This window comes from Stenella coeruleoalba, assembly GCF_951394435.1.
Source record: "Stenella coeruleoalba genome assembly, chromosome: 15".
NCBI classification, from domain to species: Eukaryota; Metazoa; Chordata; class Mammalia; order Artiodactyla; family Delphinidae; genus Stenella; species Stenella coeruleoalba.
In genome coordinates, this window is record NC_137161.1 from 53,003,605 (window position 1) to 53,027,474 (window position 23,870).

The window sequence follows — 23,870 nt, forward strand, 5'->3', positions numbered from 1 at the left end:
TACAACTTGATTCTATCTGCAGACCACTGTTAGAGAAACTGATTCATCCCTACAAGGGAGTGCTATGCTGCCATACAAGAGAGAAAAGAGCTTTATATCTACTGATATAGAACAATCCAGGATAGACAAGTTTAAAAAAAAAAACCACAGGATTTCCCTGATGGCACAGTGGTTAAGAATCCACCTGCCAATGCAGGGGACGCAGGTTCACTCCCTGGTCAGGGAACTAAGATCCCACATGCCACGGGGCAACTAAGCCCACGTGCCGCAACTACTAGCCTGTGAGCCACAACTACTGAGCCTGTGTGCCACAACTAGAGAGCCCTCACACCACAGCTACTGAGCCCATGAACTCTGGAGCCCATGCGCCACAACTAGAGAGAAGCCCACGTGCCACAACTAAGACCCAACACAGCCATAAATAAATAAATAAATATGACAATTCATAAAAGAAATACAAATGGTCAATAAATATGTTTTAAAATGTTCACTCTCACTAATAAGTACAAACCAAAACAAGATGCCACTTTTCTCCTACCAAACTGGCAAAACTTTACGATGGTAACATCTAGGGCTGGTGAGGATGTGAGAAAATGGGCATCGTCATGTATTACTGGTGGGAAGGACAAGAGAGACATCTGTTTAGTGGGAATTTGTTAGAACTTACTAAATATTTCCCCCGTTGAACTTTTTAAACAACTTTATTAAGATATAATTCTTCTACCACGCAATTCATCCACTTACAGTTTACACTTCAATAGTGGACAACCACCACCACAATTTCAGAACATTTTCATCACCCTGAAAAGAAATCCTGTACCTCCTCCCAGCCCTAGGCAACCACTAATCTACTGGTCTCCACAGATACGCTTATTCTGAACATTTCATACAAAAGGAATAATACAATATTCAGCCTTTGTATCTGGCTTCTCTCACCTAGCATATTTTCAAAGTCTATTCAGGTTGTAGCACGGGGAAGTACTTCACTCCTTCTTATGGCCAATTAATATTCCATTGTATGCATGTAACAATTTTATTTATCCACTTATGGACATTTGGGTTCTTTTCACCATTTGACTATTACAAACAATACTGTTATGGACATTTATGTACAGGATTTTGCCTGGACCTGTTTTCAGTTCTCTTGGGTATATACCTAGGAGTGGTATATATCCAAGTGCTGGGTCATATGGTAACTCTATGCTTAACTGTTTGAGGAACTACCAGAATGTTTTCCAAAGAGGCTGCATCATTTTTCATTTACAGCAGTGTATGAGGGTTCCAATTTCTCCACGTCATTACCATCTCTTGTTATTGTCTTTTTTTTATTATATTATTATTTTCCTGGTTGTTTTGATTTGCCATTTTCCCTGATGACTAATGGTGTCAAGCATTTTTCCATGTGCTTATTGGCCATTTGTGTATCTTCTTTAGAGATGTATCTTTTCAGGTCCTTTGTCCATCTTTTTATTGTCTTTTAATTTAACTGCCCTGTTTTTTTTCTTAAATTAATTAATTTATTTATTTTTGGCTGCTTTGGGTCTTCATTGCCACGTATCGGCTTTCTCTAGTTGCAAAGAGTGGGGGCTACTCTTCGTTGCGGTGCACATGCTTCTCACCGCGGTGGCTTCTCTTGTTGCGGAGCACGGGCTCTAGGCACGTGGGTTTCAGTAGTTGTGGCACGTGCACTCAGTAATTGTGGCTCGCAGGCTCTAGAGCGCAGGCTCAGTAGTTGTGGTGCACGGGTTTAGTTGCTCCATGGCATGTGGGACCTTCCCAGACCAGGGCTCAAACCAGTGTCCCCTGCGTTGGCAGGCAGATTCTTATTAACCACTGCACCATCAGGGAAGCCCTAATTGCCTTTTTATTAGGACCTATTAAGTTCAAAATGTGAGCACCAGCAATCCCTCTTGTAGAAATACAGCATACAGAAATAACTGCATGCGTGCTAAAGCTGTGTGTGCCAAGATATTCCCTGGAGCACTGCTTACAATTGCAAAATGTTAGAAACCTAAATTTCTACTAATAAGGAACTGACTGAACTAACTATGGCATGGATACTGCATGGAATACCATACAAAGGTAAGATGTCTATGGCATATTATTTTTTAGAAGCTGCAGATCAAATACACAGTAGAATCCCACTTTGTTCAAAACAAAAAGCCATGTGTTCGCAGGTGTCTACAGACATACTTTCTCAGCAGAGGAAAATCCTGGGTCTCTTTAACAACCAACTGGGCATCTTGTGGGGGAACAGGGGGCGGGTGGAAAAGGTAGGAAGATCTTTGCCTCCTTATTCTATATAAATTTTTTAAGTGATGGGATGATGAGTGCTATTTACTGTTTTAAAATTTTTTCCATACTTTTCAAATAATACTATTTTTAAAATTATTACAGGAATAGGTGTCTATAGTTGCTTACCACTGTACCCCTAATGCCTAAGCACCACTCAGCACTTGGCATCAACAGATACTCAATGAAAATGTGTTGAATAAACAGATGAAGAGCAGTTATTTCTGTGTAGGAGAAAGTTCTGTTACAGTTTATTCCTCAGTCATACGATGCCTCACTTGCTGTGACTAAATTATAAGCTAATAAACAGGGTCACTTACATGATTCAGAAAATACTGCACGATTATTTCATGGCCAGCAGCAGCCGCTTCCATCAAAGGAGTGAATCCATATACGGGCTCCCTGCAAGATCGAGACTGCAGTCAGATGATGAGCAGAGGAAGCTCTGGGGGGCAGAAGCTTGCCTGCTGCAGACAAAACCTCAGTGACGCAAAGTCACCCATCCCTAAGCCTAGAGGGCTCCCTGAACGGGGAGAGATGAGAAAGTGAGTATCAACACATCAGTCCCGTGGTTTCTACCCCAGGTCTAGTCTTTTGTTCCTAAGACAATCTGTTTCCCATCTTCACTCCTTCTTAGCTGTTTCCCCCCCTGCTATGGCCTGAATCTCTACTTAATCACAGCAAAAAGTAGCTGTCGCCCTTCACTGCTCACAGACAGCTAGCACCTCCTCTCCACCTATCCAGATATCCTACATTTTGAGATCAACATCCTCTAGGAACCCTTCCAGGAGCTCCAGGACTAACCATCTCCTGCCCTCACTACACCTAATGCTTGCTTACGGCTAACTCAGTGCCCTCTTCAGAGTGCCACCCCCACCAAGCCCTCACTGGTTTCACCTGCGCTAGAAGACAGGAAGCAAGCTAACTACTGGTTTTCATCCGTTCGAAGACACACACTTTGCACATTTTAGCATCGCTGAAGTCAGAATGTCAGTAAATGAAATGCATTTTAATTAGGAGCATTTTTTTTCTTTCTTAATGGCCTGTAAACCTACAGTGTGTTACAACGGCTGACACCAGCCAGGGTGTGCAGTGTCAGGTGAATGTTGGGTTGAAAGAGGATTATCATGGTGACATGCTTTAGACAACAACCCTACTTCCAGCTTATATTTAAAACTCATGACTGTTTTCAAAGTATTACCTCACCTGATACATACAGAAGGCAAGAAAGCTAAAGGGATTTAGCATTTAATGCATGTCAATTCAGTGCCACACACTATGTTAGGCACCTGTTATATGACAGAACATGTAATTCTTCTAACAGTTCTATGACATGGGCATTGCCATCCTGTTTTCAGATAAAGGAAATAAGGCACAGAGAACTTAAAATGTTGCACACAATGCCACCTGACAGATGCATGAGAAAGCTAGGACGATCCCCATGCCTCCACGCCTTGGCAGGACTGTTCCCTCCGTCCCTTTGTCTTGAGCCTGTCAAACCAAGGCAGGGGCTCCCTGCACCCCAGCCTCTAGCTGCCTCGCCAGTTGCCCTACTCAGAGTCAGACATGACCACCTCCCTCCTGCGGCCACTTAAGACCTCGTAATCACCTCACATTGGCGTTCGCTCCACTGTCCAAAAGGAACTTGACCATCTGCTGGTGCCCAGCACTGGTGCAATGGAAGAGGGCAGTCCAGCCTTGAATGTCCTTCATTTCTAGCTCAGCACCTTGCTTCAAGAAAACACAGAATGCTCATTAAGGCCGCGTCTCCTCTGCGCAGGGTGGGCGCCCTCCAAGCCATCACGCTGAAAGAATCGAAGTGATTACCCGAGCACACGCACGCTACAGGGGCCTGCAGTGGTTCACGTCTCTGCAGAGCGGCCGGGGGCCCCTCAGGTTTCTGGCCTGAGGCCCTCGTAGCTCACCTGGAGGAGGAAATAGGCGATGCTCTCGTTGCCACAGCTGGAAGCCAGCATCAGCGGAGTCTGCCCTTCCGGGGTCGGCACATTCACACTCACCCCCGCCTCGAGCAGCAGGTGCACGATGGTATCGTGTCCAATGTAGGAGGCATACATCAGCGGGGTCCAGCCACCACCGTTCTTCTTATTCAAATCTAACTCTCTCCTAAACAAACGCAAGACATGCTAGACACGCCAGCCATCTCATAGGTGGGGTTTACCAAAGCCGGTGGCCAGGCCAGGCCAAGAGAAAGAGCAGGAAGTGCTGACAGGAAGCAGAGTCATATGCCACCCTGGACATCACTGGCGGGGAGGGGGGGGAGTGACTACACTTGCCGGACAACTGCCTTTGCAAACTCCCTCAAGTTTGCCTCCCTCCTCTGATTTTTCATTCTCATCTGCACCCTCCTCCTACCCTAAGGCCAGCAATTCTCTTTTTTGCTACCACCAGCTACATAGATGGTTCTCAACCACGGGAGATTTTGCCCCCAGGGGACAGTTGCCAAAGTCTGGAGACATTTTTGGTTGTCACAACTGGAGAGGGAAAAGCTACTGGCATCCAGTGGCCAGGGATGCTGCTCAACATCTTACAGTGCACAGGACGCCCCTCACAACAAAGAATGAGCTGGCCCAGGTTGTCAGTAGTGCCGAGGCCGAGAAACGCTGACCTGGAGCCTTGACTACCTCCCGCCAACAGACCAGTCTGCTAGTCCAGAACTGAGGGGAGAGGAAAGAGGAGGGGACTCAGACAGTGGACAATTTCTCCTTTGTCGTCCCACCCTACAGAAACATTCCTGGAAAAATCTGTGACCAAAGAATCCTGTCTTTCTCACTGATTTTCATTACAATTCTGGAAAAGCGTTTCCCACAGGAAAAACAATGCAGGCTTCCCAACCCAGAGTTTGGGGTCGGGGGATGGAAGTAAGACCCACTTCCAGGAGCATCCTGCCTGTTTCACGCCCCAGTCTTTCCTCCTCCACAATCCTTGCCACCAGTGGAGGTACCAAGTGACAGTCGACCCACGCAGTTCGTGCCTCTCCTAGATACACACACTAAGCTACACCAGACAATTAGTTTCCATTCACCAGCACGTTTTACTGACCCTGGCTTTGGACCCAGGCAGCCATTTCCCAGGTCCTGATCCCAGGAATGCAGGGGTAGCCACTAGCCAGGAGAGCCACCTGGAGACCAGCCCATTCTCACCACACGCCGTCCCACATGGACAGGGAGGCGCCCCCACCACCACCCCTTAGCAGAGCGGCCCTGGGGCTCTGGCAACCCCCTTCAGCCGAATCCTCCCTTCTGACCCCTCCAAATCCCCCTCGGGTCCCCAGTGTGTTTACTGTGCACCAGCCTCCATCTCAGCAGGTGTCACAACCCCAATCAGAACACAAACACTTCCTAGAGCTGTTCTGGACTGTTCATTTTAACAGCACACCCGAAGGCTTAAAGGCTGTGAATGTTAAAGGAGCAGAACTACAGGTGGGGTCGTGGTGACCCTGTCGGGGGATGTGCTGCCTGCACACCTGCCCGGTACAGAAGTACCAACTGGCCAGATGCTCATAAGTGATGGCTACGACCTGGGAGCCAGAAACGGGGCTTCCACGAGGCTCTGCTGTAACTCCCCAAGCTGGAACTGGAAAAGGCCCAGGTAGGTATGGACATAGGTTGTTTCTCTAAGTTATCAATGAGATGATAACAGTGAGCACAAAGTATGGCGGACAAAGTGGGAAGAGATGAGAAGATGGATCCCTTTCTAAAAATTACACTGAGTATCAAACCGTACTTCAAACAAGAAGGCGCTAATAAGCAGTGCTGTTTAGGGGGACCTAATATGCACATAAGATCAGTGAAAACGGCATGTGGGCAGTGAGTAAGGTGCAATCCTCCAGGTGGGGATAACCCCACCTCCTCCTCTATGGCAGAAGCTAAAGGGGAGAGGGCGGCAGGAGGGATTAAAATGAAGCTTCTGGGGAAAGAAGGCCATAGGGCATTGCTTTCAATCTTTATTTTTGTTTTGTTTGAGCATTTCTGCAATTAGTGAAAACCATAAAATTACTCTGGTTAAAGTAAGCCTGAAATGAACAATTTCTAAGCCTATGAAAAAAGTTTAAGCTGCCTTTTTCTTTCTCAGAATCAAAACTGCCTTCCTTATTGGCGTCCAGCATAAATCATCCCTGACAACAGCCCAAGAGAAGCAGCAGTTGATCCACCAAAGGATTAAATGTCTACAGCTGTGGGCAAGGCCCCCGCTAGCTCCCTGATGGCTCCACCTGAGAGCTGAACCATGGAGCTCAAAAATCCAAGAGGAAGGAGCATTTTCCAAGATCTCTTACCGCTGCACACATTCCTTCACCACTTCATACTGGCCAATGGAAGCAGCTGTGTGAAGATCCAAGGGGACGGCTAGCTCCTCCCGGCTGACCTGCGCACCCAGCCCATGCCACATGGACAAGCTGCGGTTCAGCAGCTCCGGCTCACTGGCTTCATCGCTGAGCTCCGACATCGCTATGGAGGGAGGCACTGAGGTCGTTAGGTCCTTCCTTCCTGGTAGCGACACAGAGTGAAACGGCATGGTCACACTCCTGCCCACAGCAGGCGGCTAAGTCACTGCCCTGACAGACTGCTGCCCAATGTACCCAACTCCAGGGACTGACCAAACAACTTCCTTTCAATAAATATCGTATGCGGGAATTCCCTGGTGGTCCAGTGGTTAAGTTTCCACGCTCCCAATGCAGGGGGCCTGGGTTTGATCCCTGGTCAGAGATCTAAGATCCCACAAGCCCTGCAGTGCAGCCAAAAAGAAAAAAAAATTGTATGGTTCGGGCAGCTCCATCATGCTAGTACTGGTGAGCCTGTTACTAGACAGAAAAAGAGGAGCACATATTGTGTCATAAACTGTGGCATATATTTTCCTTTATGACCCCCAGGCCCCACATTCTAGAAAGGGAACTCAAGGAGCCTGACAACCTCTTGGATGGGAAGCAGAGAAATGGTAATTAGGTCAGTGGACCAAATCAACTCTCAGATGTGGTGAAAAAGAACTCTGGGGCTTCCCGGGTGGCGCAGTGGTTGAGAGTCCACCTGCCAATGTGGGGGACACAGGCTCGATCCCTGGTCTGGGAGAATCCCGCATGCCGCGGAGCAACTGAGCCCGTGAACCTGCGCTCTGGAGCCCGTGGGGCACAACTGCTGGGCCTGTGTGCCACAGCTGCTGAGGCCCATGTGCCTGGAGCCCGTGCTCCGCAGCAGGAAGGGGGGGCTCCGCCACGGTGGGAGACCCGTACACTGCGGCAGGGAGTGGGCCCCGCTCACCGCAGCTAGGAGGGGCCCGCATGCAGCGGGGAAGACCCAACGCAGCCAAAAATAAATACATAAAATTAAAAAAAATAAAGAGCCCTGGACTTGGAATTAGATCAAAATTTAGCTCTGCTACTTAGCATCTCCAACTCCTAGTTCCTTACTGTTTAATGGGGACATGATATTTCCAAGGACTGCGGTTAAAAACACATGGCAGAATGGACAAACAGTGGCACGTCCACACAGTGGAACACTACTCAGCCATAAGCAGAAGAAATAAACAGGTGATACACACAACACATGAACGAATCTCAAACGCATTATGCCAAGTGTGAGCCAGACTCAAAACGCTGCCTACTGTATGATTCCATTTACAGGACTTTCTAGAAAAGATAAAACTAAAGGGGGGACTTCCCTGGCGGTCCAGTGGTTAGGACTCCATGCTTCCAATGCAGGGGGCGCAGGTTCGATCCCTGGTAGGGGAACTAAGATCCCACATGCTATGAGGCGTGGTCAAAATAAGTAAATAAATAAACAATACAAGTGCATGAGTTAAAAAAAAATTTTTTAATAAAAAAAGGATAAAACTAAAGGAGGATAGATCAGTGGTAATAAGGGTTAGGAGTGGGGGTCCCACAAAGGGACTGCAAGAGGGAATTTGGGGACGACAGACTTGTTCTGTTTTTTGGGTTTTTTTTTTTTTTTGCAGTACGCGGGCCTCTCACTGTCGTGGCCTCTCCCGTTGTGGAGCACAGGCTCTGGACGCGCAGGCCCAGCGGCCATGGCCCATGGGCCCAGCCGCTCCGCGGCACGTGGGATCTTCCCGGACCGGGGCACGAACCCGTGTCCCCTGCATCGGCAGGCGGACTCTCAACCACTGCGCCACCAGGGAAGCCCCTGTTCTGTATCTTGATTGATGGACATATGACTCTATACATTTATCAAAACTCATAAACCTGAACACCAAAATGAGTAAATTTACTGTATATAAATTTTAAAAACAAATTTTGAAACAAACGGAAAGAAAGCCCCAACACAGAAACCAGGATGTGACCAGTGCTAACTGACTAGGAATCTACCTATGCATCCCTTGAATGTGGGAGAGACTAGGGGGAATGGGATAGACTGGTTAATTTGTTGGGTGACACTTTCCCCAAGATGGGACAACAGCAGGATGAAGAGCCCTTCATTCTAGGAATCCTAACCCATCAAGCCCAAGTCATCAGCTTCCTAGCAGAACCCTTAGTTCTGGAGTGACAATTGTCTCCTGTTCTACTCTGGGGGGAAAGAACAAAGACCAAGGTGTAGAAAAGCAAGAGAAGGAGAAAACAAAGAAAACCACTTCATGTTCAGATGGCCTAAAGGTACCACAGCGGTTCACAGATGCCATTAGCACATCCACCTCTACTAACAAATGCTTCCAAGCATGAGATACAGCCAAGATGGCCAAACAACAAACAAGCCACCAACCTGGGGGACAAAGAATCTGTCGGCCCCTGGCCAGAGTAAGTGTAACAAAGTTCAGGGCAAAGCCCTGCTTCCTGGAACCACCTGTCCACACTGGCAGGGCCTGAGAACAATCAGCTCTCTCAATTTTCAGGTGGGAACCCCCAAGCTGAACAGTCCAGGCCACAGAGCCTGGATAAGAATTCAAATAAGCTGACTGTCAGTTCAGCACTCCTTTCAATACACCCCTCAAGCCTTCTTTGGGTGTGTTTCTTCTACTCCAAATGCCTCTTCCAGGGTGGGACCCATGTTCTCTCTCCTTTTATTGGAGGCTCACCTGTCTGACACCTTCCAGAACGCTGAGCGGCAATCAGAATCAGACCCCCACTCCAGAAGCCCATGGAGGGAGAACTCGGATGCCAAGAGACCATAAAGCTATTGGGTTGGCCAAAATGTTCGTTTGGTTTTTTTCCATAAGATGGCTCTAGTAGCACTTAGTTGTCTTTAACTTCATTTGAAACAATTTTGTTAGACTGTATTGTGACAGCTGCCATATCAGCGTGCATTTAAAAAAAACTTTATCAGGCTTCCCTGGTGGTGCAGTGGTTGAGAGCCCGCCTGCCGATGCAGGGGACACGGGTTCGTGCCCTGGTGCGGGAGGATCCCACATGCCACGGAGCGGCTGGGCCCGTGAGCCATGGCCGCTGAGCCTGTGCGTCCAGAGCCTGTGCTCCGCAATGGAAGAGGCCACAGCAGTGAGAGGCCCGCGTACCGCAAAAAAAAAAAAACACAAAACTTATCAAAATAGGTGAATTTTTGTGTAGCCATTTTAACAATGAAGATGGAAGACAAAAAAGCAACATTTTCAGCATGCTTTATTATTTCAAGAAAGGTAAAAACACAACTGAAACGTTGCAGTGTATGGAAAAGGTGCTGTGACTGATCGAACATGTCAAAAATGGTTTGAGAAGTTCCGTGCTGGAGATTTCTCACTGGATGATGCTCCAAGGTCAGGTAGACCAGTTGAAGTTGATGGTGATCAAATCGAGACATTAACTGAGAATCATCAACATTATACCACGTGGGAGATAGCCGACATACTCAAAATATCCAAATCAAGCACTGAAAATCATTTGCACCAGCTTGGTTATGTTAATTGCTTTGATGTTCCACGTAAGTTAAGCGAATAAAACCTTCTTGACTGTATTTCCACACGTGATTCTCTACTTAAACATAACTAAAACGTTCCATTTTTAAAACAAATTGTGGGGACTTCCCTGGTGGTCCAGTGGTTGAGAATCTGCCTTCCAATGCAGGAGATGCAGGTTCCATCCCTGATCGGGGAACTAAGATCCCACATGCCGCACAGGGCAACGAAGCCCGTGCACCACAACTGAAGAGCCCACATGATGCAACTACAGAGCCCACGTGCCACAGTGAAAGATCCCACACGCCGCAACTAAGACCTGATGCAGCCAAAAATAAATAAACATTTTTACAAAATAAAAAAAATAAAATAAAACAAATTGTGACAGGCGATGAAAACTGGACACTGTACAATAATGTGGAATGGAAGAGATCGTGGGGCAAGCGAAATGAACCACCACCAACCACACCAAAGGCCGATATTCATCCAAAGAAGGTGATGTTGTGTATATGGTGGGATTGGAAGGGAGTCCTCTATTTGAGCTCCTTCTGGAAAACCAAACGATTAATTCCTACAAGCTCTGCTCCCAATTAGACCAACTAAAAGCAGCACTCTATGAAAAGCGTCTAGAATCAGTCAACAGAAAACGCATAATCTTCTATCAGGATACCACATGACCATGTGTTTCTTTGATGACCAGGCAAAAACTGTTACAGCTTGGCTAGGAAGTTCTGATTCATCCACCATATTCACCAGACATCCCATCTTCAGATCTCTATTTATTTCAGTCTTTACAAAATTCTCATACTGGGAAAAAAATTTCAATTCCCTGTAAGACTAAAAGGCATCTGGAACAGTTCTTTGCTCAAAAGATTAAAAGTTTTGGGAAGATGGAATTATGAAGCTACCTGAAAAATGGCAGAAAGTAGTAGAACGAAACACTGAATACGTTGTTTAATAAAGTTCTTGGTGAAAATGAAAAATGTGTCTTTTACTTTTACTTAAAACCCGAAAGAACGTTTTGGCCAACCCAATACTATTACTTCCTTTATCACCCTGCCGCATGCCAGATGCTCTACGATGATGGGGTACTCCTTACGAACAAAATTGTATTCACACATACATCACGTATACTTGTAGAAAATCTTCTGCATATCGCTTCCAGGATTTATTTCCAGGAAGTAGCACTAGGAACGCAACCCTTTGATTTTCCTTTTACCTTTGTGTTCTGTCCATTCTGTAAAATGCTAAGTATTCGTTACTTTTAAAGCAAAACAAAAAACAAACAAAAAAATTAACAACAATAACAAAAAAATGACGTTGCTGCTGACCGTGGCGTCCACAGGGAGGAGGTCTTGTGAAAGCCGGAGGGCACCGCGTCCCGCACCGGGTCGTGGGCCTTCCGCTGGCCCCGGGTATCCCAACCTCATTCTCAGGCCCTTGGGAGGGTAACCTAGGGAACTACCCAAGCACTGACACCTCCTCCCAGTAACCCTACACCGCACGTGGCTTTATCGTCCCCGTTCCCCAGCGGCAAAGCGGATGCTCGGAGTCATAAACTCAAGCGGCGAGCCAGCGGCACTGATCTGACGCCCCGAGAGTGCGCAGCAGGTGAGGACACCAGGCGGGGCAGGGCCGCCGCGGAGCCTACCTGCGCTGGACCTCGGGCCGCGGGCAGCCCTGGGGCTGCCGCTGCCGCTGCCGCCGCCGCCGCCGCCGCCGCAGCCGTCTACCCCTGCCCACTTTCCGCCGCGCTCCCTCAGCTGCGCCCGTCCGGGGTCCCTCCACGCCGGCCGCCGCCACAGCGCGCGGACCCAGCGGCCCCGCTCCCGCCCCGGAAGTGGTTGCGAGAGGCGCGGAGCACGCCGGGACGCTCGCGGGTCCCCCGGGCGCTGTGGAATTCGTCCGTCCCGCACCCGGACCTCCCGGTCAGCCCGCCCAGCTCGCTGTGTGACGTCGGCGGCATCCAATGAGCAGGGGGATTTCGCCCTACCGCGCCCCTCCGCTGGCCAGGGAAACCAATCGAGTTTCAGGAGAGACAGGACGCTCCAAGTCCCGAAAGAAGAGCGGGGGGTGGGAAGGAGTTGGCAGTGCCGTAGTATAATACTCTGCTGAGCGGGGATTCCGAAGACAGCGACAGCCTCAGTAATTACGCCGCGGCCCAAAGGGGAGAACAGGACCGGAGGGACGCGCTGGAGCCTGTTTATATCCCTGTCTGGACCGCGCCAGGCGGGGAGGCTGAGGCCGAGGTGAACGGCCTCGGGCTTGCCGCAGCTGCGGAGATAAATGTGGGGAGTTGGACGGGGTGGGGGCTAGGGAAACGAGTTGGGGATCGGTGGGAGGACGCACGATGGGTTTCCTGTTTCCGACCTTTAGAATTTAAAAGCCTGACCCAGGAGGACTTTGGCGTCTAGTTGTCATAACAACCGGCTGACCGGCGGCAGGAAGGGGTGGGGGTCGGAGCTTTGGGCGGGGCTAACGGGCTGCAGCCAAGAAACGGACGTGGAGGCAGTCAGGATTCGGAGGGAGCTGCTGTTTCGTGCAGCGTTTAGCGTAAACCTCGTCTGCTGGGTGAGCCAAGCTCCTCAACTTGGCGTTCAGGACACTTCACGGTCTTGTCCGTTTGCACCGTATATTCCAGCAACTGAAAACTTCTTCCCACACATGTTGGGCACTTTTCACTCTGAGCTCTTACGTGCTCTTCCCGCAGCCTGTAATGCCTTTTCCTCCCCTATTGCCTTGTCCTCCTGGAGAACTTAGAGTCTCTGGTAGTCCCCTTCACCTGGGTGATTCTGTTGCCCTCTGACCTGACCTGCAGCCGGAGAACATCCCGTGACGTATATACCAGATATGTCCCCACTCTGCTGTTCCCAGGTCAGGTGCACCAAGCTCCTGCCCCACTCCTGTGAGCACAGAAGAAGTAAGAAGCCCCCACTCACCTGCTGCTTTCCTGATGGGAACCAGGGCTGGGGCAGGAGTGTTCTTTTCCCATTTTATGGTTACAGAGGGCTCTCAGGCTGCAAGTACTCTCCAGACACTGGCTCTGAAGTACCATCACCCCACATTTCTAAGCCCCCTTGACCCCTGAGGGACTGGGCCTTCTGTTAGACTCTGGGACGTGTTGCCTAAGTGCCTGGGTATAAGGGGTTAATTTGAGTGTCAACTCCAAAAAAAGTGTCCGCGGGACTCCAAAATGTCTCTAGTCTGTTCCTTTGTAAGGGGGCAGTAAAGAGTAGTGGGGCTTAAAATCCCCTCTGACTTTGATACAAATTCTGTCTTTGTCTTTACTAATGATATAATCTCAGCCTATAAAATGTAGATAATAATAGTGTCTGTTGTATGGGATATACATAGTTTACAAATATCTGTATGTCATATACATGTATCATTCCGTATATCATCCATATACCTACACATCAAGTACATATATCATTATATATCAATACATATATCTATATATTATCATAAAATATCACTATGTACATACATCTGCAGGCTCCATACTGCACTACACACACATACACACTTGCACCCACACACACACACACACACACACAATGCAGGGCACAGTGCCTGGCCCTCAGTAACAGGAACCTGCAGACTAGAAGGAAGAAGGGGTGGGTGGTCTCCCAATCTGTTTTCATCCCCCAAGGCAAGGGATGGTATATGCTTTGAAAAGGCAGCCCCCTGAGCTCTTGACCCTTTGCTCCTGGACCCTCTCACCTCACTCCATGTCCTCCGCAAGGTTCCTTGGATGAGGGCACACCGAGAAGCATCCCATGGCATCCCATGACAAAGATGTGGGGCCCTTACTGCCCAATCCCTGGGACGCCATCCTTGAGGCCGTCAAGGAGCAGCTCCCATCTCTGGACTCAGATTCCTCCTCGGTAAGCAAGCACCTTCTTCCTACATCTTCCTAGGCCCCCAATGCCCTTTCTTCCCGTGACAAACATCATGCCGACCAAGGACCGCTTTGGAGCTTATCAGCTCAATGTCATGTAAGTGAAGCACCAAGGTTCCCTGTTGCAGGGTACGGGGAGGCCCAGACTCTGCTCTTTCAGCTGTCACCTCACTGCTCTGTTCATTTAGTGCCAGGCACTAAGTGAGCAGCTGCTGTACGCAGAGTCTTAGGGGTGGCAGGTACGTGCAGAACTGGGAGCCCTGGATCTCACCTTCACCAGGTGGTGCTGCCAAGCCCATTTCCAAGTCAGCGGCAGGAACCAGCCATGGCGAGTCCCTTCGGAAGAGAACTGGTCTGCCCAGACAGCTGGAGAGCAGCAGGGCAGGGAGGGTGGGTGGAAGCTGAGGTGCACCTGGCCCTGCCTGCTGCCATATAATCCAGAGAACTCTCATTTGTCCACAGTCAAACTGCGAGGAAGAGGAGCTGTTCATCTTCCAGCGAAATCAAACCGCCCTGATTCCAGACTTGTCAGAAGAACTGGCCGAAGACCCTGACGGGGCCTGGGTCACTTCCTCTGGGTCTCCTCCTGAGGTCTGTGGAATGCAGGATCCAGGGATCCATGAAGCCAGGACCCTTTAAGCACAATAGGGTGTGGGTGTGTGTCTGGGTGTCCATGGCCCTCGCTGGACTCTAACAGCAATGTGGGTCTAAAGAGGTTAAAGCCCCTGGTATAGCATCTCTGCACACCCAAGCCTTTCTCCAGGTATAACCCAAGGAGTTCAGACACCAAATATCTAATGGCCTTGTGCACATCATGCTCCCAGGAGCCCAGAACACTTAGAGCTGGGGGTGGGGATGAGATTTTCTATCTGATTTTGCTCCCTGCTCTTCCCTTTGACCCCTCAACACACACACACACACACACATGCACGTGTGCACACATGCACACACACACCTCCCAGCTGTCCTATTTCCACCTGAGCTCTCTGACCATTGTCACAATTTGTTGTCATAAATGCCTCCTTTAACCCAGCTGGCTTCAGCACTATCTGGCTTCTCACAAAATCCTGCCCTCCCTAAACATTTGTTGATTGAATAAGGGCAACAGTGGGGATTCAGAGGTAAGAGGTGCCCCTCGCTGGGAAGGTAAGATGAATACAGAAAACAATTAGCAAATGCCACAGAATGCTCAGAATTAAGTATTGTAGTTGCAGTCATTGCCAAATGTCAGAGGGAATTTTCCATCCTCTTGTCTCCCCATTTCCCAGGGTCCCAGGTAAGACCAAGAACTCTTAAATCTAAAGTTAATGGCTTGATGCTTAGTTAAAGCAGTGGAAGGAGATTTTATTCGGTAACTACTGACAGCAGGGGAAAGAGCTGAGCTCCGTCTGATTTGTGCAGAGGTGACGGGTATTTCAAAGGAAGACTGAGGGAGGGGGTGACGAGGGCTCAGTGGAGTCAGAAAAGTGAAAAGTCACAAAGAGCCAGTCAGTGAAGCTGCAATTAGGCCAGGTGTGTCTGCTGCCTGGCAGGTGTGGGAGGCAGGAGCCTATCCTCCCACAGAGAAGGGAGGCAGAGGCCCTGTCCTTCCTGATGAGTATATTTCAAGGGAACGGCTCTCAGGTCAGTGACAGATGCTTCTGGGTTGTAAGAGACACATATTCACAATTATAAGACCTTTTTAGTAAGTGCTCTAAGAAAGGGAGGTCAGGGGCCTATCATCAGGTGTTGGCTAGAACAAATAATAAATTCTCCTGGCAGCATGGAGCTTTCTCAGGCAGGCATTTTAATGGGGCGCTGGGGTAATCCTAGGGGCACAGGCTTACGCTACCAGAAGCTATGCTGGAGTTTGGTATTTGGACGGAGTGGGTACATGCCAAGACTCTGCAGTTCTGAGTGCAAGCACTGACACAGGGTCATCTTACAGAGCCAGGGCGTGTCCCCTCCCAGCACCATGACAGAAATCACCCACACCCTCAGCCATGCCTAGAAATGTATCTGAAATAACCTCAAACAGGAGAATTGCCAGGGCTGCCAAGTCCCCTGATTAGTTCAATTGGAACCATGTCCATGTCACTTTATTTTGTGTTTTCTTCATTTCTACAATTACCTCGGCAACTCTTCTGGACAATTATTTTTTAACCTGGGATGGGAAAGTCTGTACCAACTCACAGGGGTTGAGGCCGTGGACTCACTCTGGAGACAAAGGGCCTGGGTCTCATCTTGTCCACCTCTAACTGCTGTGTGCCTGTTCGCAATGGCCAAAAGGGGGGAACAACCTGAGTATCCATCAACAGACAGAATGGTTAAACACAATGAGGACCATCCATACAACAGAATATTATTCATCCATGAAAAGGAATGCAGTTCTAACACATGCCGCAACATGGGTGAACCTTGGAAACACTAAGCTAAATGGAAGGACACAAGAGACAAATATTGTGTGATTCCACGCCTATGAAATATCTTGAACAGGCAAACCCATAGAGACAAGAAGTAGATGAGCATTTACCAGGGGCTGGGGGAGGGGAGGTACAAAGTTTCTGTTCAGGGTGATGAAAAAGCTTTGTAAATAGACAGTGGTGATGGCTGCACCACATTATGAATATACTCAATGCCACTGAACTGTACATTTAAAAATGGTTCACATGGGGCTTCCGTGGTGGCGCAGTGGTTGAGAGTCCGCCTACCGATGCAGGGGACACGGGTTCGTGCCCCGGTCCGGGAGGATCCCACATGCCGCGGAGCGTGAGCCATGGCCGCTGAGCCTGCGCGTCCAGGGCCTGTGCTCCGCAACGGGAGAGGCCACGACAGTGAGAGGCCCGCGTACCGCAAAACAAACAAACAAAAAAAACAAAAAAAAAACAAAAAATGGTTCACATGGCAGATTTTATGTTCTATACACATCTTACCGCACACAAAAACTCCCCGAGGTATGTTTTGAGGCTGCTAACCGAGGACGCTTGTTTCCCCTGTAGCCAGCTGTAGTGCCTGTGGAATCCGCCGGGGAACCCAGGGGAGAGTGGAACGCTGGGCCCCAGGCCCAGGAGTCAGTCTCTCTGGAAGGAAGGGCCCCTGGCAGGCCTTTGCAGAGCGGTGATGAGAGCAGCTCTCTTCTCAGGATACCTGTGGAGACCCCCACCTGGCAGGATGACGATGGGGACACAGCCTTCAACACCAGTACATCACAGAGTCCTTGCCAGGGGCCACAGGGAGAGGCCACTCTCTCCTCTCAGGAAGCAGGCCTGCAGACAGAGCCCCCAGGCGCTGCCTCATGGGCCCAGGAGGGCTCAGACTCTGCAAACCGCAGAGGCCTCCGGAGGGAGAGAAGGAAGATGATCGAGAAAGACATACTTCACAAAGCCACCTGGGATGCCCAGGACCCAGCCTGCCAAGACCTGAGTGGAGTGAAGGAGATGCCCTGTGATGCTGCGGAAACGCTGCCAGAGGGGCCCCAGCGGGGACCGCCCTTGCTCTCCCTCCAGGTAGGCGTCCCCCTAGCCCAGCCTTCCCCAGGGCGATGGTCCTCCCCAGGCCAACTCGAGGGCTGGCCCACTATGCCTGTGTTAGTCTCTTTGGGCCGCAGTAACAAAAATCCCATAGACTGGGGGTCTTAAACAACAGAAATTCATTTTTCACAGTCTGGAGGCTGGAAGTCCAAGGTCAAGGCTCCATCACATTTGGTGTCTGGTGAGAGCATGCTTCCTGGTTCATTTGTAAGGGGTGAGGGAGCTCTCTGGGGTCTCCTTTTTAAGGGCACTAATCCCATTCATGAGAGTTCCACCTTCATGACCTAATCACCTCCAAATACCATCACATTGGGGTTAGGATTTCAACACATGAATTTGGAGGGACAAAGAGATTCAGTCTATAGCAACAACCTTAGGCCCATGGCACCAGGCCCATCATCAGGCAGGCAGTCCTACCTATCTGACAGACCATCCTCAGAGTTAAAGTGAACAAGGAAGAGCAAGGAGACGCCAGCCTTCTTTAAACAAAGAGAAAAGAATACTAATCCCAAGCATGATCATGAAGATATATGAGATAGGTAACAGATTTGACAACGTGTAATCTCACATCAGGCCTTTGTTCTCATACAAATGGTGAGCCCCTGTATTTAGCTCATTAACAAGGGAACCAGCAGGATGACAAAGCCGGTTCAAAGAAATTATGAGAAACTGGGATTTTGTACATGGTGGGGTGGGGAGGGGGGAGGGAACGCAGAGATTAAATTGCTACATTAAGTACAATAGGTCAGCACTTACAGGGCAACAGAACTGGTACCTTTGGGGTTAGCTGCTCCAATGGACGGAAAAGAAAACCGTCACACTTCTCAGTTTTACGAAGTTGTCAAACAGGTGAGCCCTGGTCAACTGTGCACACCAGCCCTCCCCTAGAAAGATGGGCTCCTTAGAAGATGCTCCCGCATGACACTAAAACATCACAAAACTCTTTTTTGCCTTATTTGACAAATTTTCTTAACAACTTAGAGAAAACTGGCATCAAGGTGAACATGGAGGTCACTTTCACCAATTCTATCCTATCAATTCCATTCTTTCCTTGAACCCCTTTATCTTCATTCCCCTATGGGGCTACAAGGAGCTGCAAGGCCATACACAAGACACAATAATTCCTGATTAACGTCCTCCCCCCTCATCACACCACCGCCTCCACACCCCTCTTCCAAGCCCTCCAGTCCTAGCACCTGCCTGGAACAATCTGTTTCTTAAAAGAGCAAAACGTTTTAACCTCCCAACATTCTAAACCTGCATGAACCTAAAAAGTTTTAATACGACACTGAGTTTCCTCCAAGTCAGACAACGTCTTTGTGCCAGAAATAAAACTATTGCGTAGGAAGGTAGGTGGCCTCACCAGCCTTCACGGAGGAAGTTCATTCTGCAACCCACACGGGGTGGGTGAGCGAGCTGCCTCATCTCAGCCCTGGTTTCTGCCCAAGACATCCCAGAACTGCCTGTGTGGGTCACGGCAGCTGTGAAATCTGGCGCTCCTGTCCCTGGGACCCCACAGCAGCCTCATAATCACCACTTTACTTATTTCAGCAACTTGAAGAGTGGGATTTGGATCAAGTCCTTCAGAGTCTGACAGGGCGAGAAGAACTGGGAGATGGCGCTTCTGGAGCCGCGTGGTGGGCAGCAGACCGCCTCCAGGGCCAAGGTCTGACCTTGAACGCCGGGGCCCAAGTGCATACCCACAAGTGGCTCCTTCCAGGGCCTCCCAATAAAATAGGGCAATGGGCTGGGCACAGTCAGCCCAGCAGCTCGCCACATCTGCTGCGCCTCTCTGCTGCTCAGCCCTCGCCGTCCTGCACACCCAGGATGCAAGACTTTATCCACCCATCCATTCACTCACTGACACTCATTCATTCATCCATTACATATGTGACTGCCTGCTATGTTCCTGGGGTGGACCAAGCCTTGGGGATACGAGAGGAAGCCCTTCAGACAGGGTCCCTGCCTTTTCTTCCCCCCCACCTCCTCAGGCCTGCGTCTCTTTCTTTCTGGGAGCAAAGTAATCCTGCATTTGGTACCCCTTCAGCCCGCTTCTAAACAGAATCCTGTTTCCACCGCCTCCACGTTTACCAAACAAAGCCAGGGATGATTCCTTCATTGCACTTGTGGCCTCACTCTGGGCAGTTTCGTAAAAAAGTTCCCTGTCCCCTCCTGGCCACTCTGGCCCACAAAGGTGAGTGGAGGCAGGTCTGAGGCAAAGGTGCTGCGGGGGTTCTGGCCTCCCGTTCCAGAGCAAAGGCTCCTTTGTGGCCAAGAGCCCCTGGTGCTATTTTAAAAAGGGCTTTGTTTGGAATTTAACCCCTTAGAGCAGGATATGGAGAAACTCACTCTCCTACAAGTTGGGGCAGGGCTGGGGGGCTGTAGTTGGTGCCCCCTTTTGGCGGGCAATGTGGCAGAATCTGTTCTCCATTTAAAGGCACATAAGCCTTTGATTAAGCTATTCACTCCACTTCTAAAGGCTGTCCTAAACACACCCTCACAGATGTTCATTGCAACATTGTTCATACTTGTGAAAAACTGGAAGCAAACCACATTCAACATTCAGTAGGAGTCTAGCTAATCAGTCAACCAGAGAATTCTCTGCAGCTCAACAAATGGAATCTATCTATCTATCTATCTATCTATTCATTTCTCTCAACACAGAAAAATGTAAAATATATTCAGTTAAAAAAAAATCTATAGAGGATGATCCCATTGCTTCTTAAAAAAAAAAGAAAAGCAAATACGCAGAACTGTTATTGATGGTTCCCTCTGACAAGTGGGACCGGAGTGAGAACGTGGACTACACTGTTAACAGGACGTCACCCCTGCTTCCCGGGCTCACACACAGCTCCCTGCTCAAGAAGGCAGCGCCCCTCGCCCTGCTGAGCTGGAGGGGGCGACACAAAAGCTGTGAGTGGCAGAGGGTGGGCTGGGCCTCCGCCGGCCCCCAGCACTTCTCCGAGCACAAGCCCAGGCATGTCCACACGAGGGGTCCTGAGGCTCAGGCTGCTGTGAGCCAAAGGGGGCTGCATCCCCACTAAGCTGCCTCCCCCCTCCCCACAGACCATGCCAAGCCAAGCACCCAGGACAGGCTCATGGAACAACTCACCCTCCTATGTGCCATGCAGTCCAGAGCCTTTTCCTCTGCCTGGAGGGTGCCTTCTGACATGCCCCAGGACATCAAGCCGCAGGAGGCCGGAAGCAGGTGGGACCACGCATGGCCCCTGTCCTCTCTAGAACTGGCTTCTCTCAGCATTTATTGGGCCTTGATTTATGGGTGGGGCACTTGATGTGTATTTCTCTTTTATCTCAAGAATATGATCAGGTAGGTGCTACCATTACCCCCACTTTACAAACAGGGAAACTGAGGCTCAGAGAGGTTGCCTTGCCCAGGACATAAGTGGCAGAGCACACAGTGGTCACCGGGAAGTGACTCAGCTGCCCGGCTCCTCTCACCCCAGATGCGCTTCCAGGGAGCTGGGCTTCCAGGCGCTGGCCATGGACACGCAGCTAAGGAGCCCAGCAGGGCCTCCCACCGTCTTCATTGACCTGCGGCCGACAAAGCCATCAGACCATGGGCCCTCGGAAAGGTACAGGGAGCAGTGACAGCCCTGCCGCAAACCTGCTCCTTCAGGTTGCCATGTTGGCCTCAGGAGGAAGGGGGACTTGGACAGGCGGGTCCTGGGGGCACTGCTCACTTGAGAAGTGCTTTTGGCCAAGAACTGAGCCTGGCCCACAGTCCCACTGGGTCCCAGCAGCAGGCTCTCCCCGCAGGTTGGGAGGAAGCTGGGGCCAAGGGTTATCTTTTCCTGGCAGAGTCCTAAGCAGACTTAGCCTAGGCTGGGGTACCTGGCCCTGGCTGCTTCCTCCACCACTTGCAGTGGCCCTTTGGTTTCGGCTGGCTGGGCTTTGGCCAGCCTGCCCATCCTCCTGCCCTGGGTCACCAGGGAGACGCGGGTGCTCCAAGTCCCTGGTGGGAACCATGCCTGGCTGGAGTGGTCTGGTTATGTCCAGAGGAACCCACCTTTCCTCTCCCCGCAGCTGCAGCTCCAGCTCCAGCTCCAGCTCCCACTCCAGCTGCAGCTCCAGCTCCTCTGACAGCGAGGAGGGGGAAGAGGAGACAGCAGCTCAGCGAGACCAGCAGGGCCCAGCCAGGCTACGGTAACCACAGGGGGGCTCCCACCGCCTGAGATGCTCACCTTGGCCTCAGCAGCAAGCCCCCGCCCGCATGTTAACATCGGTGCTTTCAGCTGTCTGGCACCCACAGGGCTAGCACAGGAGGGTGTGAGCGGGTCTGGGGGGCGGGTCTGGGAGGCGGGCAGGGTAGCCCAGCAATGTCTGGCCTGGCCTGTTCTCCAGACATCCCCAAGGATGCTTAGCTTGGTCTTGAGAAGGGATTATGTTTTCTTTCTGAAAAATTGCCCCCCCCAACTTGATTTGCTCCCTACTAGTGATGGCAATAAAAGTGAAGAGAAAGTGAAGGGATGGAATAAAGTGATGGCTGTCAGCCAGAAATGAAAGGCTTGAGTCAATTAAGTGAAATGTCAAATTCAGGGAAGGTTCATGTCTCTGACATGTGGAGGCCACCCCCTGGTTGTGGGGTGAATTTGCATTATATGCTCTGGCAGTCTCCATCGTTTTTAGAATTACAGAGCCTGAAGATCCTATCCTTTGGGAACGTCAGAGTCTAACACAGCTTTTCCCCAATGTGGCGTGTAGCTAGGCATTATAGGATTAAAGAGGGAAAACAAACTTGGGTTGAGAAGTGTCCCACAGGTTTCCTCCCAGAAGCCTTTAACATGCTGACACGGCGAGGGCTGGAAGGCCGCAATCCTGACTTTTTAGTGTCTTGAGAACCAGGCACACGCCCCGGAAGCACTCCGGTTTTCCTCTGTATCCTGTTTCGGTGGCAAAGTATTGGGAGGTTAGCTGCACTGGGTGCTGATGGCGGCTGCTTCTCTTGTGTCACAGGGACTGCACGGGGAAGAGTCGGCTCCTCCAACAGCTCCGGGCATTTCGGAAGGCATCGGCTCAGCCCAAGCTGCCAGCTGGCGAGGGTCCCAGAAGCCAGAAGGCTCAGGCCCCTGGAGATACGGCTGGATCCAGCCCCGGGGGGAAGCAACATGTAACACTCTGGGATGAGAGACAGAGTGCCCAGGCCAGACCCCCAGGAGGAAGTCCCAGGGTCCTGGGGGACCCCCTTGGGCCAGGGACAGCCAGGGAGGCCCTGGTGCCTCCTCTGGGCCAATTGTAGATGCCTCCAGTAACGGATCTGAAAAGGTGAATAATCTGAGGTGAATAAATGGATAATCTGACTTTCCATCAACACCCGAGGCCCTGGTGGTCCCTTCGCTCTCCCGTCTCCATCAGAATGTGCCTTTGCAGCACAGGGACCCTCCAACTGAGGATCTGCTGCCAGCCCTCTGCTAGAATTCAGTCAGAACATCTTCATGCACTGAGAGCAAAGATGCCAGTGCAAACTTGTAGGCGTAGCATGACAAATCAAATGGCCCCAAATCCTCTGAAAATGGACCAGAAGGAAACACCGTGAAGACAACGGTTTTGTTCTGATAGTGGGACCACGAGGCTTTTTCACCTTTTTCCATTTCTGCGTTTTTTTCTCTTTAATGTGCATCTATTATTATTTCTTTTTAACTCCAAAACTTAAAACTCCTTTGGAGAATTTCAGGATTGAAAAGGTCTTGAAAAATTTAGCTTCATTTTCTGAGTCCTGGATGTTTGCTCTTTTGTGTTCCTAAATTCACAAACCACCACACACACACGGACCAAATGAACTTTTTGATCCAGAGGGGCAGATTGAAATTTGCTTTTTTTTTCTTCAACCAAGACACAAAGGCATAGTACGTATATGTTTTAGGGTGCTTCCAAAGTAAAGGTGGATGGACTTTTAAATACAGATAGAATGTGAATGTTCTAACACCTGAAACTGTCTCCGTGGACAACCAGCAAGAGCTGTGGGCCGCAGGCGGCTCTGCCGTCTACTTTCCTAATAGTATCCCCCCGACCTCCCAACCCCGGCCCTGATTTTCAGAGTCCTTCCATAACTTGTTCTCAGCCCAGCTGCTCCCAACAGGCTGAAGCCCTGATCTGCAGCACCTCTGTTCTCTCTCCAACTTGTGTCCAAGGTCTCAGAGTCTCAGCGCCCCTCTGCTCTGTCTGCCAATGGGAAGAACAAAGCAATCACCTCAGGTTCCCCAGGCCATGGGATCAGGCAGCCCAGCAGGGTCCTTGGCATTTGGGAACATGTTCCAGCATTTAGCTGGGGTCACCGCCGGCTGCTATGCCCTGAGGAT

General features: G+C 50.1%; 2 protein-coding genes across 11 annotated transcripts in view; one reads left to right on the plus strand and one right to left on the minus strand.

Moving 5' to 3' along the window:
* ANKS3 (ankyrin repeat and sterile alpha motif domain containing 3) overlaps positions 1-11,967 on the minus strand; it is a 29,969-nt gene extending 18,002 nt beyond the window's left edge. For 5 of the 8 annotated variants that reach the window (XM_079944183.1, XM_079944182.1, XM_079944184.1 and 2 more), the window contains exons 1-4: positions 6,587-7,016; positions 4,218-4,416; positions 3,902-4,023; positions 2,613-2,694 (exon numbers count right to left, since the gene is read on the minus strand). In XM_079944183.1, coding sequence (XP_079800309.1) covers positions 2,613-2,694; positions 3,902-4,023; positions 4,218-4,416; positions 6,587-6,825 — 642 coding nt within the window. In that variant the 5' untranslated portion in view covers positions 6,826-7,016. Of the gene's footprint in view, positions 1-2,612; positions 2,695-3,901; positions 4,024-4,119; positions 4,417-6,586; positions 7,017-11,794 lie in introns of those variants that run through there. The other 3 variants (XM_079944186.1, XM_079944188.1, XM_079944187.1) reach the window with 3 other exon arrangements.
* Positions 11,968-12,096: 129 nt separating this feature from the next.
* DNAAF8 (dynein axonemal assembly factor 8) lies at positions 12,097-22,832 on the plus strand. Of its 3 annotated transcripts, none has more exons than XM_079946003.1 (9): positions 12,097-12,392; positions 13,889-14,030; positions 14,507-14,635; positions 17,023-17,529; positions 19,105-19,219; positions 20,620-20,761; positions 21,018-21,146; positions 21,598-21,717; positions 22,528-22,832. In XM_079946003.1, exons 2-9 carry the CDS (start codon positions 13,923-13,925, stop codon positions 22,808-22,810), a joined length of 1,533 nt encoding a protein of 510 aa, XP_079802129.1. In that variant the 5' UTR covers positions 12,097-12,392; positions 13,889-13,922; the 3' UTR covers positions 22,811-22,832. The 3 variants fall into 3 exon arrangements, with proteins under 3 accessions (XP_079802129.1, XP_079802131.1, XP_079802130.1); XM_079946005.1 differs by having other exon boundaries at positions 12,249-12,288; XM_079946004.1 differs by lacking the exon at positions 12,097-12,392 and adding an exon at positions 12,639-12,714.
* Positions 22,833-23,870: the final 1,038 nt, after the last annotated feature.